Below are 15,398 nucleotides of genomic sequence, written 5' to 3'. Positions count from 1 at the left end.
GGCTGAAATGTTAGTGGTCTCGACTATGACTTCATAATCAAATGGAACGGCGCTCAACCGCTGTAAGAATGAATGATCCTTATTTTTGTCAATATAGGCTCTGTTAAATACTACTACTACTACTACTACTACTACTACTACTACTACTACTACTACTACTACTACTACTACTACTACTACCACCTGTTATCCTCAAAAACCAAAGTAAAAATAACCTGGCATTAAATCATTATGATTATCAGATGCAAGGGCGTTTGGAAAACCGTTCCTATGAAGTTATTGTCAGCACTGATCAAACAATTAAATGCCATATAATGGGGTGGGATTTTGTCGTATACACTTCATCGCAATTAAATTACAGTTAATATTTTTCCTTGATTAGGAAAGGCTAGCGTAGCCAGAATGTTTAACCATACAAACATATTAATCAGTTCCTGAAAAAATGGAGTTGGGGGTGGCTTCAGAGTGCGCATCGTCGCAAGCCACAACTCCTGGAAGACGAACGCATGTGACGTCTAGGTAATTCTCCCTCATCCTCAGGGTTGCCCAAAATCTTCACCCAAACGTTACCCGTTTATTTTTCCACCCAGAATTCTTGTGATCGCGATTGTACAATAGAACCTCAGAAGAGGAAACTAAGAGGGGTCCCAGGGGTTCTTAACTTGGCCCATGGGGCCCTTAGCTGAGTCCTAGCAGTCCCTCCACTTGCTTGTGCCAGACTGCTCACCTTCATCTATCCTATCTGGCCTCCCTGGGTCAATTTTTGTTCTTTTCCGTCCCTGACAATATTACTTTTTAAGACCTAGGGAGTCTATTTTCACACCCTTTGTGGCCCTATTCTTTCTTTCGCTGATATCAGTTTTTGAAGTGTAGGGCCCCTTCCTGTTTTTCCCTCTGATTAGTGTTAATAAAGGATGCATCCCCAGTTGTACTTACTCTTAAAAGAATAACCAACATGATCACAAAATTCATTAAAAAATCAAACGTTCAGAATTGAGGCCCAGAAGCAAAACCATGTAAAAGGAAAGTGTAGGAAATTTTTCATACAATGGAAATGATCTATATATTGTTTTCGTAGACTTTAAAGTTTACTTAGTCCAAATTACATTTTAGCCTCATACTCCCAGAAAAGTTATGAGAATTTTTCGAGGTATTATGAATGTAAGGAGATGTAACTGATGGATAAAATTATTTTGGCCCTTTAATTTCAAGAACAGTTCGGGCCTGCTTCACCAGTTTATTAGTACTGCATAGATTATATAACCGATAAACTCCACTGGTAATATGAAATTACCGCTCTGTTCTCTTAAGACTCATTGTTTTTGTGTGCAGCGAAGATACTAGATACTGCTAGTCATTAATAAAAGAAAGAAAATATTCCATGAAAAATGAAAATTAAGAATAATAAGATGTAGGTTAAGAAAGATATGGCAGAATGTAATTGAGCCAAACATAAAGACGAAAAGAAAATATGGGAGAAGTAGATAGAAAGATTATGAATGGATAGAGAGAATGAAAAAAGTCCCAGGTACAGATAGAAATGGTTCTGACTGTTCAGATTTCATGCAGTATAACGTCGGGCACCACGTCCTATACCAAAATATAAATTAAGATCTCAGCTGGAATATCATTGTACCAAAATGTGTGCAGAGCGAGCCTGACTAGCAGGGAAGAATAGATTGGGGAGTACATCGGGGTGTTGACCGAGTGATGTAGCAAACCTGGCTTTCGACAGTGAAGTTACCAGTCAGGCAGCTTATTCCAGATTAAACTGACGCTCATCGGGAGGGACTGTGATCGACGAGTCACTTCCCGGCTGTGTTGTACTGTATATACATGCAAACCAGTAGTTTTGCTGCAGTAAGTACCACAATTTTCTCCAACTATGGATCAGCCATTCATTCTGATTAACTTAATTTTGCAAGATAGTTAATTGTTCCTCTAAAATTGCTAGTCTTTTCTTCTATCTAATGCTGATAACCAAATACTAATGTAGGTCTTAAAATGTTTTAAAGTAGTGGAAATGGCTGGTCTGTAGTTCCCTGCGTGAACCATACATAGTTCAGAAAAATGTACTTTTACTGTTGACACAACATTCCTGGCCCCTAAAATCAAGTAATAACTATTCTTATGCTTGTTGTTAGAATCGCTGCCCTATGTACAAACTTCTTTTTAGTCTCTGTGTGTGTGTGTGTTTTTTTACTAAACTGGTACCTGTGCAGTAGGCGAACAAGTTCCGTTAGTCAAGATTATGGGTAAAACTCATCCAGGAAAGACTTGTCTGTAGTAGACAAGGTCATAAAGATAGTCTTGTTTACAAGTTATGTAATAGATCACAAATTTGAGATGGAAACAGAGTTCATTTGTGTCTTTCCCTTTGTGAAAAAAGCTTTTTACTCTACCTCTTAAATTTTATGCTATAAATTTCAAGGTTTTGCAAGAAGTTGCTTAGTGATGTAAAAACTGATAAGGGCACTTTTCTGTGATACATATTTCTGTGCTATAATATTTAATTGTATATTGTAATCTTGTATTTCAGTCTATTGACCTGGCAGTAGATGAAAGTAGTTTCACAGGAGAAACAGAGCCTGCCACAAAAACAACTGCACCAGTATTGAAAGCCAACGGACACACCTCAAAGAAGAACATTGCATTCATGGGCACTCTTGTTCGATGTGGAAATGGCAAGGTAATTGTTGAATTTTGACTCACATCCATTTCTTACAGGTATTTATGTAGCACGGTGAATGTTGTAAAACCTTTAATTTTGCTTCATAAGTAATTGGAATGGTATGTTTTTATTTTTGTAGAATGCACTGATTTAGGAGAGAATTCGTTTTTCAGTTTTAAGAATAACCTTTGCTGAGTGGATTTAGTTCTGTTGATGGAAGGAATTAATTTTTGTAAAAATAATTTATATTATTAACACTTCACACCAGGCAAATGCTGGGGCTCTACTTTAATTCAGGCCATGGTCACTTCCTTCGTAATCCTAGCCCTATCCTATCCAATCATCTCCATAAGACCTCTGTTGTAACACAAAACAAATAAGAGAACAAGGCATTCATGCCTAACTTTAGCTTAATTAATTTTATCTTGTAAATTTTGATATTTAAACAGACCACAATTTTTGTCCATATTACCAAATACAACTTCTGTCTTGTAAAAATATTATTAATCACTGCATAAATCTAACTGCATAAATAACATTATTCATGTTTTAAATATCTGAAGCAATACATTTATTTACAAAATCTGTTTATATGCATAAAAGCAGTATTCACTTCTGAACTGCAAGTGTTCAGATATGCACACTTGCACAGATTTATTGGAATTTCTGAGAAATCTATCAATGGTTCGGAAAGCTAACTGGTCTTTCCTGTTAGATTAGTAATTCTCAATAGTAAGTTCAAGGTGTTCATTGGGGTATAGTAATAGTTTTGCTATGTAGGTTTTACAGTAGTAAACAGTCTCACTTTGTCTTTTTTTTTTTTTAATCCTTAAAAGCAACCCAACACTGTCCACATCGCTCTTTTTTTCTCTTTGAGCCACAAAGTAACCTCCTTGAAGCCTACCTTTAAGTAGTTCTGTAGCTTTTCATACTCACTTTTTCAGTCCCAAGTCTCCCTTTCAAGACAGCCTTTCTGTTAACTAAAGAAGGATAAAGTTACTTCCTGAATTTGTTGTGCGAAATAGGTTTCTTCACCTAATTTGTTGGACCATGATGTACAGCAAATAAGAACTTTCTGTGGTAACCTCCAGTAACTAAGATTTTCTGTACCACTTCCTGGTTTGCCTCAGTGACAGATATGAGAAAATATAACTGTTTCTATAGTAGATTCCTCTCGGGTATGGTGTAATCCAACACTATAAGCTATATGGTTTTTTAATTGGATTACTGGTGATTAGTTACAAAAATTTGTCTGGCACTTTCATCACATCTCTTGTGTCTTCTTTTAATCATAACTGTTCACTTCTCTTTGCTAAGCAAGGGATAATTTTTTTACTGTTACAAAATTATTGTATATCTCCACACTATCTTTTGTCCATCCTTTCTTAAAATTCTGACCTAGCTTTCCAAGACAGCATGACAGTGCAGTCATCATTCTAAAATCTCATAACTCATCTGCCAGTTGAAATTCCCATACTACGTGCTTAAACCAACTACATAAGCAGTTTGTTAAAAAACTGGGAAAATATTTAATAGGCTCACTTGCTGTATGAAAACAGGGAGGTGAATTGAAACATTGATATTGTAAATTAAGATTGTAGCCCTGGGGCTGTTTAATGTCTTCATATCATTCAAAGCTTCTTCCTTCATCATTCATCACTAAAAATATCAATAGCATTTTCAGGCAAATTCTCCTGAATATTTTCAGACATTTCTGTATCTGAATTAACTTTCCTTACACCATCTTCACACTCTCACTTTGTTGACACATTCCTTACTTTCCCATACAATATCACTAACTTCTGATTGTGAGACTTCAACATCACTTGATAATAATTCTGACTGTAATTTACATTCATTTTGAAAATATTTACATGACAATTTTCACAAAATTGAAGAAACCAACTACAAAATTAGTCTTGTGTAAATGTTTTGTTAATTTAACCTTCCTCTTGGTTTCTTTCTAGAGCCCTCTGTTTAGCTTAAATGGTAGCCTGTGCTGTTGACTCTCGACATCTGTTATCCAAAATAATACAAACAACCAGATGTTGCAGCTACATACGTGTGTGATTTAAAATTCTATATTGACCTGTTGAACGCCCACTGTTTCTATATTTATTTTATTCAGTGTATTAGGCAAGCAGTACACAAGCGTTTTAGAAAAGAGGGTAGTTAGTGTTGGAAAATAAGTCCCATAAAAACAAGAGCATTTCGAGACCACCGATGCAATTGAAAAAATATTTTGTACCAGGGAATCAGAAGGAAATATGTTGACCATATTGAGAAATTACGGGATCAGGGGTTGTTTATTACAAGCAATCAAAGGTATTTATTGACTATCGTGCTGCAATGAGAGTTGATGGTAAGATTAATTTTTTGGTTCAGACTAGTCATATGGGTTAGGTAGGACTGAAATCTCACCCTTATTGTTTATAGTTTACATGGCATAGATCATTCATTGAAAGTTATGAAGTGACATTAGGGGATTCAGTTGGGTAGAAATGGGTATGTAGTACAAATGCAGTTAGCATGGTATGAAAGACTAAAAGTAATGTTCAGTTATTTGATATGGATGTAGCCCTCTTACAGGATTTGGCTATATAGCTACAAAATATATTGAGTCTATTTTGTTGTGATTATGTATAGTATGGTGATCTAATCGTAATTAACATCTTTGCAGGGTATTGTGGTTAACACAGGTGAGAAGTCTGAGTTTGGTGAAGTGTTCAAAATGATGCAAGCAGAAGAGGCACCCAAAACTCCCTTACAGAAGAGTATGGACATCTTGGGTACACAATTGTCCTTCTATTCATTCTGTATCATAGGACTGATAATGCTTCTTGGATGGCTGCAGAAACGGCCTATCCTTGACATGTTCACCATTGGTGTCAGGTATGGCCATCCTCCAAGGGAGAACTCATCTTGATCTGTTGACATTATCATTTGGTTTCTATTGTGTGGTTGAGTATTGACTCCTACCTTCAAACCTTGGTCCTTGAGGTTGCTACATACTCCTGTCCTGTCTTCACTTCAGTTATTTATCATTCATTTTGTCATCTATTGCTCAGTATTTGAATTCCTATGTTTTCAAATTTTGAAACCTTATCAAATTTGTCAGCCACCTGTCAGTAGTTACTGACATGTGAACGAACTCCTGTGCGACGAAATTCTGGCACTTGGGCATCTCCAAACTGTAAATAAGAGAAAAGTAGTAAGTGGAATGTAAGACCAATAACATTATTATTAAAGCCTATCCTTCTCATGCTGGAAATGCAGGATATGATGCTTACTTTTCTTGATTAGTTATTCAAAGCTGGTATTTGGCTTTTGGGTTCTTGTCTGCCAGTAGACTTTACCAACAGTTCCATTGTTGTATGCGGACCAATGTCCGGCTCCATGGCTAAATGGTTAGCGTGCTGGCCTTTGGTCACAGGGGTCCTGGGTTTGATTCCCGGCAGGGTCGGGAATTTTAACCATCATTGGTTAATTTCGCTGGCACTGAGACTGGATGTATGTGTCGTTTTTATCATTTCATCCTCATCACGACGCGCAGGTCGCCTAGGGTGTCAAATCAAGAGATGTGCACCTGGTGAGCCGAACTTGTCCTTGGACACTCCCGGCACTAAAAGCCATACGCCATTTCATTTCATGTGGGCCAATCACTTTTAGAACTATGAAGTATTTTCGTAGAAAGAAGGTACATTCCAAGGCCGGATTTCAGAAAAGCATAAGGATGTTATCAGATAAATTTTATTTCAGAGCAGATTGTGTGCATCTTCCCCTAGGTAAATGCAAATAATTAATTTTCTTTCACTTATGGCTAAGAAATCCCTCTTAATCCGTGGTCTGTGGGTATTAGTTTAATTATCAAGGTTATCTGTTAGGAAGGAGCAGTCTCTTCAGAAATGTAGTCATTTTTGTTCATTTATTGCTCAAAATGGTACTAGCAGAGGAGGCACCCAAGACTGCTACAAAACAGTAACATCCTGGCTACTCAATTGTCCTGTCATTCTGTATCATCAGGCTGAGTGGCTCAGGGACGGTTAGGCGATGGCTTTCTGAGCCAAGTTGGCTAGTTCGATCCTAGTATTTGAAGGTGCTCAAATACATTGGCCCCATGTCTGAAAGATTTAATGGCACGTAAGAGAACTCCAACGGGACAGATTTCAGTCACTTTGGCATCTCCAGAAACGTTAAAAATGGTGAGTGGGACGTAAAACCGATTATATTATTCATTCTGTATCTTAGGCAGGTAGGAATATCCAGTCTTCCAATGTTGCTTGAACCCTTAGTTAAAAGGGCACGCACTTCGCTTCATGCACATTCATTGATACACTTGTATTACAGCAAGTCTTGGATCAGTGGATGCGATGGGAGTCCCACATCCGTTCAGCGGAGTAAGAATATTGAATTTGATGCTGTGGAACCATCAATATCAGTTCAGTGTATAGAAGGAAATAAGTAAAAATCAGTTGACTAGGTGAGCTATACGGACATGTACAAGAGTGACTAGAGATAGACGTGGTGGGAACCAAGCTATGAGGAACACCTAGGAGAAGATGGTTGAATGAAGTTAAAATAGAATATGATAACCAGAGGAATAGAATGGACAATGTTTGGAGATCAAAAGATCTACCTTAACCAAAGATGGAGGAGGCTCACAAACCACATATGGGCAACTGGAGATGGTCCATAACGATAATGACTATTATCGTGGCTTGTTTTGCTGAAATTCAGTTCGAAGATGCTTAAATTCTAAACCAAAAATTTCAAATTATGTGAATTTATTAACCCCCAGAAAATTTAACTGTTGGAATTCCAAGAAGTGCAGTCTCTCTCCTCTCAACTCGCTGAAATCTCTGGAATCCCCATTGTGCTCTTATTGTAGATGTCCAATTGAACAGTAATTACCGAGTATTGTTTCTTGATGGGAGTCAGAGCTGGTTGTTGTAGGAAAACAAAGATGGAGTTTTTTGATGAACTTCTCAAAGTGAGAAATTGTGCAGATGAGACAATAGTAATATGGTGTGGTTACTCAACAGTAGATGGTATAACTATGCCAGAGGTGGAATTAGCAGTCTGTAAAATGAAGATGAGGAAGGCACTAGGAAGGGATTGAAATTAGTGTGTAAATGATAATGCTCGCTGGACCTGTTGGAAAGCAATGGGTGTACAGATTGTTAAAAGTGCATATGGAGACAGAACATGTACCAGAAGACTGGGGAAAGGGAATAATAATACCAGTCTTCAAGAAGGGGGACAAAAAGTGTGATAATTATAAAGGAATCATACTCTTGTCACAAGTGGCAAAACTACTGGAAAGGATTTTAGAGAGGAGAATGTTGGAAGGAAACTTGCAAGAGGAACATGGCTTTAGAAGTGGAAGAGAATTAGGAATTTGGAAATGATCTGGTCATGACATTCATAGATGTAACAAAGGCGTACAATAGTGTTCCTCGGGAGAAGGTATGGGAAACCATGGTCAAAAACAGACTGGGGGGAACTGCATAATCAGCATACAGACTCAGTTTGGACCATCAGAGTGGAATGCACTATGAAGAGTTTTTTGTGATGAAGTCTGGACAGCAAGTAACTCTCACTGTTGAGCCTGCATATAACAGTAGGCTTCCCATTAAGAATGCCAAACTCAAGGATACATTGAAACTTGCATTGCAGTATGTTTGTAAGAGTTGCATGTGATACTATGAACTCTATCAGAATCATGTTTGTGTTCCAAAAGTGATGATGATTCTTCTTCTTAGTGTATGACTCATTTAACTTGAAAGTGCCAGAGAATGTCTTAATATTGCTTCTTATATATTACTTATATTTACAAATGAATGACAATATGTCAAGCAATAAACTGTTTGCTGATTACTTAAAAAGCAATGTATTTATTATTATGGTGATTTTATGCCCACAAAATAAATTTTAGACCCTTAATCAACCTGTATAAACAACAGAATGAAATACCATGTCTAGATTTTTAAATTATTTTTTTGTGCCTCCTGAAAAATTTGTTAAAATGTGAGTTATCCCCTTCATGCACTGAGGTCTTCAGTTGTAAAGGTGCCATAATTGTAAAGAAGGGAATAGGGGGATGAGGTAATTACTATTTGCTAACTACAGCCAAGACTGATTAGGACGTTCTTGTGGGGACCGAAAAAAAGTCTTAAAGAGGGAATGTGCTGAAAAATGAAAAACTATTTTGCTGTTAAATTTAAGGTTAGGTTGGAACATAATAATTACGATGAAATCAAACAAGTCTTTACAGTTATTATAATTAATGAAATAAATAATACATTTTAAGAACATCAACATAGTAAAACATCAAGGAAAACCGTTCCTAGAAAAGCAAACTACACATGTCACTTAAAATTATGTTTAAAGTTGTCGCAGGAAAGCCCAACATCTGTGCAATTTCTGTGGATTAGCATCCACTTTCTCAAACTTCAATTTTTCATGTATAAACTGTCTAGCTTTCTTCTCCATAACTAAATGTCCTGCGTACTATGCGTATGTAGAGTAACTTATGTACAACTCACAAATGTAAAATTAAGCACCAGTATGTGCTGTATATTTACGTACGTTGTTACACACATCACGGCTAATTTACGTGCATTGTTAAAAAAGTCACTCGGGCCTCTTTCAGATGATGCAGGAGTAAAATGCGCTCATGTGAATTTATGAGTGCACCAGCCTCTGCAGTCTTACACAGAGCGAGTCGAGCGGTGCAAAACTCTCCAAGCTTTCCAGTGGATCCTTTTTGAACAATCTTTTCAGTATAGGTAATAAATATGGACCATCGTAGTCTTTGTTTACCTTCTACACTTACGAAAATACAAAAACAGTTCAAGCATGCTTGTCCTTCACATTTTGTTACAGAAGGAGATGAGTACAATTTGGAGGATACTCTCTCAATAACTGGTCTAAATGATATCACACTTTCCCAAATACGAGACCACTGGTATTTCTGACATTAAAATTAAGTTCTCAATGTCTATTTTGGGTTCCATAACAACCGCTGAAAATCACACAGGAAAAGAAAAAAAGCACACGAATAACTTTTGAATTGAAAATGAGAAGTAAATAGCAGTGAAGCTTCCACGGTGTGTAGAATTATTTAGTTCTTTTTCTGGGTTGAGCCGTGGTGTTGTTTTCAGTACATTACGTACACTTTGCAGACGTTTCAAATATATTGCAGTATTCTTTGTCAAAGCGACTGAAATTACCCCTATTCTGTCAGAAGTAATCAGTTTCCCAGGCAGCAGGAGATGACGCGGGTTCGACCTGCTTCCACGCTTAGCCACCGGTCCGCCTAGGCCTAAACTAAGAACTGATTGTTCAAATAGAATCTTTCAGATGATACGGAGGTGAAGAGTAATCGTGCGGGGGAGAAATGTTTGAGCGGGCAGTCCGTGGTGAGTACACTGTATATTGTGGCAGTATTGTTGCCTGGGAGGCTGATTACCTCGGATCAAGTAGGGTATTTCAATCGCCTTGACAAAGAATACTGCAATGTATTTGAAACGTCAGCAAACTGTACGTAATGTACAGAAGACAACACGGCTCAACCCGGAAAAATAATTAATGAGAAATAAATGCCAAATGGGTGAGAGCATGCCAATATTTATTATAAAAATCCATTTCTACCTTATAAGTACGCTATTGGGTTCCGATACAGGTCACAGTATTGATGTTGCGAGCTTGGTTGTTCCGCTGTGTATGATTACATGCATAAAAACTGATGTCCAATAACAACTAACTGTGGGCGTGGGACTGCGACTTACCACGGACTGTCCGCTCAAACATTTCTCCCCCGCGCGATTACTCTCCACCTCCGCGTCTTCTGGAAGATTCTATTTGAACAATCGGTTGTTAGTTTAGGCCTAGTTGGACCGGCGGCTAAGCGCGGAAGTGGGTCGAACCCGTGCCATTTGAAAGGGGTCTCACGAATGCAAAATTAAGCACAAACTCATCAGATGCAAACAGAATAAGACTCGCTTGGGACTGACGCTCCCTGCAGCTGTAGGCAGACACGCAGCTGCGCTCTGGGGCTGTGAAATTAAGTTCTCTACCAAATCCTCACCCTGGCCAGTTGTTGCTGGCCTGTTGTGCGCGGAACTTGGCCAGGTACGCTAATTTAAATTTATGGTGGGAGTTAGGAACTTACTAAAGAGTGACGTAAATGTGCTGTCCAGGTTTCTTTGGCACGTATTTAATAGGACACGTCCTGGGACTTCAGAGTAATGTCGTAATAACCAGGGAAACTTGCTAGAGAGGGACATCGTAACTATTTCGACTCTATATTGTGGTTTGAGAACTAATAGCAAAGAAGTGCAAGAACAACTTGAGGCACTGAATGAGAAAATTGAAAAGTATGATATGAAAATCAGAGAAAAGAAAGAACATGGTGATATCAAGAGGAGAAAGACAAAGGGAAGGCATTGTGAAAATTGATCGTCAAAGCTCTGAAATTGTTGACACTTTCAAAATACCCATGGAATGAATGAAGAATATAAGGCTAAACATGGAGATTAGCAAGTGCATGCAACAGGACAATGCGTTCTACCAGAGTGTAAGAAACAGTGTTTGGAATAAGGAAGTAACAAGGAGGTATGAAGAGATAATGTACAAAATGTATTATGCACCCATATTGACTTCTGCAGCTGAGACCTGGACAATGACAAGTAGTGAGGAGAGTAGAATTCAAGCTAGAAAAATGAAATACCTAAGAAGTAAGCTCATTGGACAAAAAATTAGTTGCCCTAGTGTGCACACATAGATGGATTGTTAAGCATGTACAGATGGTGCAGCGAACTAGTCCTGCGCTCAACCGCACACACATTGCCACTACGCGAGTATATGGCGGTGGTTATCAGTGAGACAGTAAGGTTTCAAGCAGACAGTGTACATCAAGATGGGTAGATGTAAAGATGTGGCAGAAAGAGGCAATCTTGTTTGGCCGTGCCCATACGGTGCATGAAGTTGCTGGATTTGTTGGTGTTACGGTTAAACATGTCTACAAGCAGTGGTGTACTACTCGTGGTCACGAAACATGCCAGAATTCTTCTTCATCCTTTCCCTTTACCAGATTCTCTCTGGATAGGGTAGGGTAGTGTACCAAAGCCTTACTCGATCTTTTCACCACTCCTCTTCTAGTACTTCATTGCTATCGACAAAGGCAGAATTGTAGGCGGAAAAGATCCTGACTTAGAGGGATCGGAGATGCATTTTACGGCTTGTGAATTAAAGTCGCTTCCAAACCCGACAGGAATTGCTGGTCTCAGTAAGTGAAGGTCCATCCCAACCTGTTAGCGAGAGAACATTGCAACGGGAACTGCATTCAATGAACATTTGAAGTCGGTCACCTTGTAAGAGACCATTGCTCACACTGGCACATAAAGCTGCAAGTCTTCAATGAGCTAGAAATCATCGAATGTGGAAAGTAGCTGATGGGTGGAATGTAATGTGGTCTGATTAATCAAAGTTTTTGCCTGTATTCCAATGACTCACGTCATCCGATGTACTGAAGACCAAATGAAGCATTTCATCCTGGATGTGTGCAAGGTCAGGTACAAGCCAGAGGTGTGTCTGTGATGTTCTTGGGGTGCTTTTCATATCATGGATCAGCCAACACCTGCATGATGAGTATGCTATTGATACCCCGATGTTTCAAAACACCCACGTTAATTGGGCCGGATGCGTATGTTACGTGTTTTGTGAACACTCCCCCACCCTGTTACATGTCATTTGGCCTGCAAAATCACGTTACTTGAACTCCATTGAAAATCTGTGGGACATGTTGAAACAACGGGTAAAACAGACATCAGCATCCCCTCAATTTGGTGGAATTGCGCCATGAAATCTTGAGTGGCTTAACCTCGATGGGACATACCTGCACAACCTTGTGGACTTATTTCCTAACCGAATCCAGGCGATTATCAAGTCCAGGGGCCGAGTTACACAGTATTAAATGGTGCTTTTAATGATTTCTCCAGAGGTGACTCATTATTTGTCTTGTGAGCTTATGGTAGGCAAGACAAGGAAAGATGGATGGAGAAATGATGTGAGAAAGGGGGTTGAAATTTGAAACCAAAATGAGAAAATTGGTTTCAGCAAACTGATGGTTTGGACATTTAAAGAAGATGGAGGAGGAAAGAACACCAAAACATATTCAAAGGAAAGAGAGCAAGAGGAAGACCTAGAAAAAGGTGGATCGATTCAGTAAAGAGGAGTGCAAGAAGAAACCTGGACTGGGAGAAAACGATGGAAGAGGAAGGTGAAAAGAGAGGGGAAGGTAAAGTGCTATAAATGCTCTGACCCAGCAGGATCTGGATAAGGGGTAAGGAGGATGATGGTAATCAGCGATGTGGGGAATGACACAAAAAGGACCATTATTGTAATGGGTGATTTGGACTTAACAATTATTAACTGGGAAAGGAATGTGAACAACAAAACATGACCAACGAATGGTGGATAAGTTTATATGGGAAGGACAGCCTAATCAGAAAATGATGGAACATACTACAGACGAAATTAATCTAGACTTTTTGCTATTTATTCGGGTCATCGACTTAAGATCTTTTGCCCCTACTTTGCACCATATGTTGTGAACCTGCGTGTATTTGTAAATGGCGGGAGTGTAAAGTGTTGAATGTGAGGAAAGGAACATTAAGGACGACACAAACACCCAGTCCTCAGGCCAGGGATATTAATAATTTACAATTAAAAACACCTGACCCAGCCCAGAATCGAACCCGGAGCCGCCGGGTGACGGGTGGATGCGTTGCCCCCTACATTGTGGGGCCGGAAAATCTAGACAGGGTGCTGATAAAACAAAATATGCTCTAGAGAAACTGAAGCATTACGTGGTATAAATGATCATGAAGCTGTCCTTGTCGTAGTTAAAAATAAATGTGCTAGAAGGAAATGTCGTAAAAGTAGGACTATATGGCTAAGAGAGGCTTGGAGATTTTTTTTTTTTATTGGCTTTACGTCGCCCCGACACATGTCTTATGGCGACGATGGGACAGGAAAGGGCTAGGACTGGGAAGGAAGTGGCTGTGGCCTTAATTAAGGTACAGCCCCAGCATTTGCGTGGTGTGAAAATGGGAAACCACGGAAAACCATCTTCAGGGCTGCCGACAATGGGGTTTGAACCTACTGTATGTATGTTTAGTCATCAGCCCGAAGGCTGGTTGGATCCTCAACAGTTCCACCATGAGCTGTCATAGATGGCCTAGGCATCACTGATGTGGTGTACTAGGGACATGAGGAGTGAGGTAGTTTCCCGTTGAACCTACTATCTCCCGATTACTGGATACTGGCCGCACTTAAGCGACTGCAGCTATCGAGCTCAGTGAGAAATTTAAAAAAAGCAATTATGATCAGTGGAAAATGGTAAATAAAGATATAAGCAAGAAAATCGGGTGGGCTTAAAGCAGTTGCTGAGAAGTGTGAAAACAGGTATGTGCATTTTTAACAGTAGTAAGGTACAATAAAGACTTGTTATATTATAACGGGCAAATGGGGAGATTGAGGAGATGCAGATTAGAAAGCAAGTTAGGAATTGTTGTTAGAGTATCGAGAGATTGAAGGAGCTTACTGGAGACTTGAATTTGGCAAAAATGTTAGCTAAATATAACATGATGGCAAACATAATTCGCAGCCATATGACTTTGGGGGAGCAATGGAAGGACATGTATAGATCTTAAAGGCAGAAACAGGTTCCAGGAAGGACATTCCAAGGATCACTAATGGACTAGGAGATGGTATATGTGAGGATTTACAGAGGGTAGAATTATTCAGTCAACAGTATGTAAAGGTAGTTGAATATACGGATAATTTCCAGATAGAGGAGGCGACTAATACTGATGAATTACTGAAATTTATCTTTGATCATAAATATATTTACAAAAAGATACAAAAGTTGAAAGCTAGAAAAGCAGCTGGGATTATTGAGATTTCTGAGGATATATTAGTCTTTGGGTTGTGATATAGTGCCATATCTGATATATTGATTAGTGTTTACATGAAGGAGTGATACCAAATGATAGAGTTGCAGTAGGGAAAGGGTGAGAAACCTAAAGCGGATAATTACAGGCCAGTCATATTGACGTGTTGTTCATAAAATCTGGGATGGCATTCTTTCTGATTATATTAGACATGTTTGCAAAATTACTAACTGGTTTGATAAAAGGCAATTCATGTTTAGGGAAGGTTATTCTACTGAAGCTCAACTTGTAGTTTCCAGCAAAATATAGCAGATATTTTAGATTCAGGAGGTCGAATGGACTGTATCGTTATTGACCTACCCAAGCCTTTTGATAGGGTAGATCAAGCGATATTACTGACAAAAATGAGGGCTACTGGACTAGACAAAAGCGGTTGAATGGCTGGCTAAATTTCTAGGGAATAGAAATCTCAGAATTAGAGTAGGTGAAGTGTTACCTGATCCTCTAATGATTAAAAGGGATGCCACAGGGCAGCGTTATTGGATGTTTGTTTTCTTGAATATATAAATATAAGCAAAGAACTAGAATCACAGAAAAGGCTATTTGCGGAGGATGTTATACTCTAAAGGGTAAAAAATGAGTCGCAGGATTCTGAGAGACGCAGGAAGATTTAGACAATGCTGCGAGATGGACAGTGGTATGATGGTAAACAGGAGGAAAAATCAGATTGGAAGTTTCACCAGTATGAAAAGTCCTCTGTTTTAATATTA

The 15,398-nt window shown here is 38.8% G+C and overlaps 1 protein-coding gene across 1 annotated transcript in view; it reads left to right on the top strand.

Moving 5' to 3' along the window:
* Window positions 1-15,398, top strand: part of SPoCk (secretory pathway calcium atpase) — a 288,883-nt gene that overhangs the window by 107,856 nt on the left and 165,629 nt on the right. Inside the window, exons 6-7 of the mRNA XM_067135304.2 lie at window positions 2,540-2,689; window positions 5,352-5,563. Of these exons, the coding sequence (XP_066991405.1) occupies window positions 2,540-2,689; window positions 5,352-5,563 (362 nt within the window). The remainder of the gene's footprint in view (window positions 1-2,539; window positions 2,690-5,351; window positions 5,564-15,398) is intronic.

Source organism: Anabrus simplex, chromosome 1 (genome assembly GCF_040414725.1).
Source record: "Anabrus simplex isolate iqAnaSimp1 chromosome 1, ASM4041472v1, whole genome shotgun sequence".
Lineage (NCBI taxonomy): Eukaryota > Metazoa > Arthropoda > Insecta > Orthoptera > Tettigoniidae > Anabrus > Anabrus simplex.
This window is presented reverse-complemented; position numbering and strand designations above follow the sequence as displayed.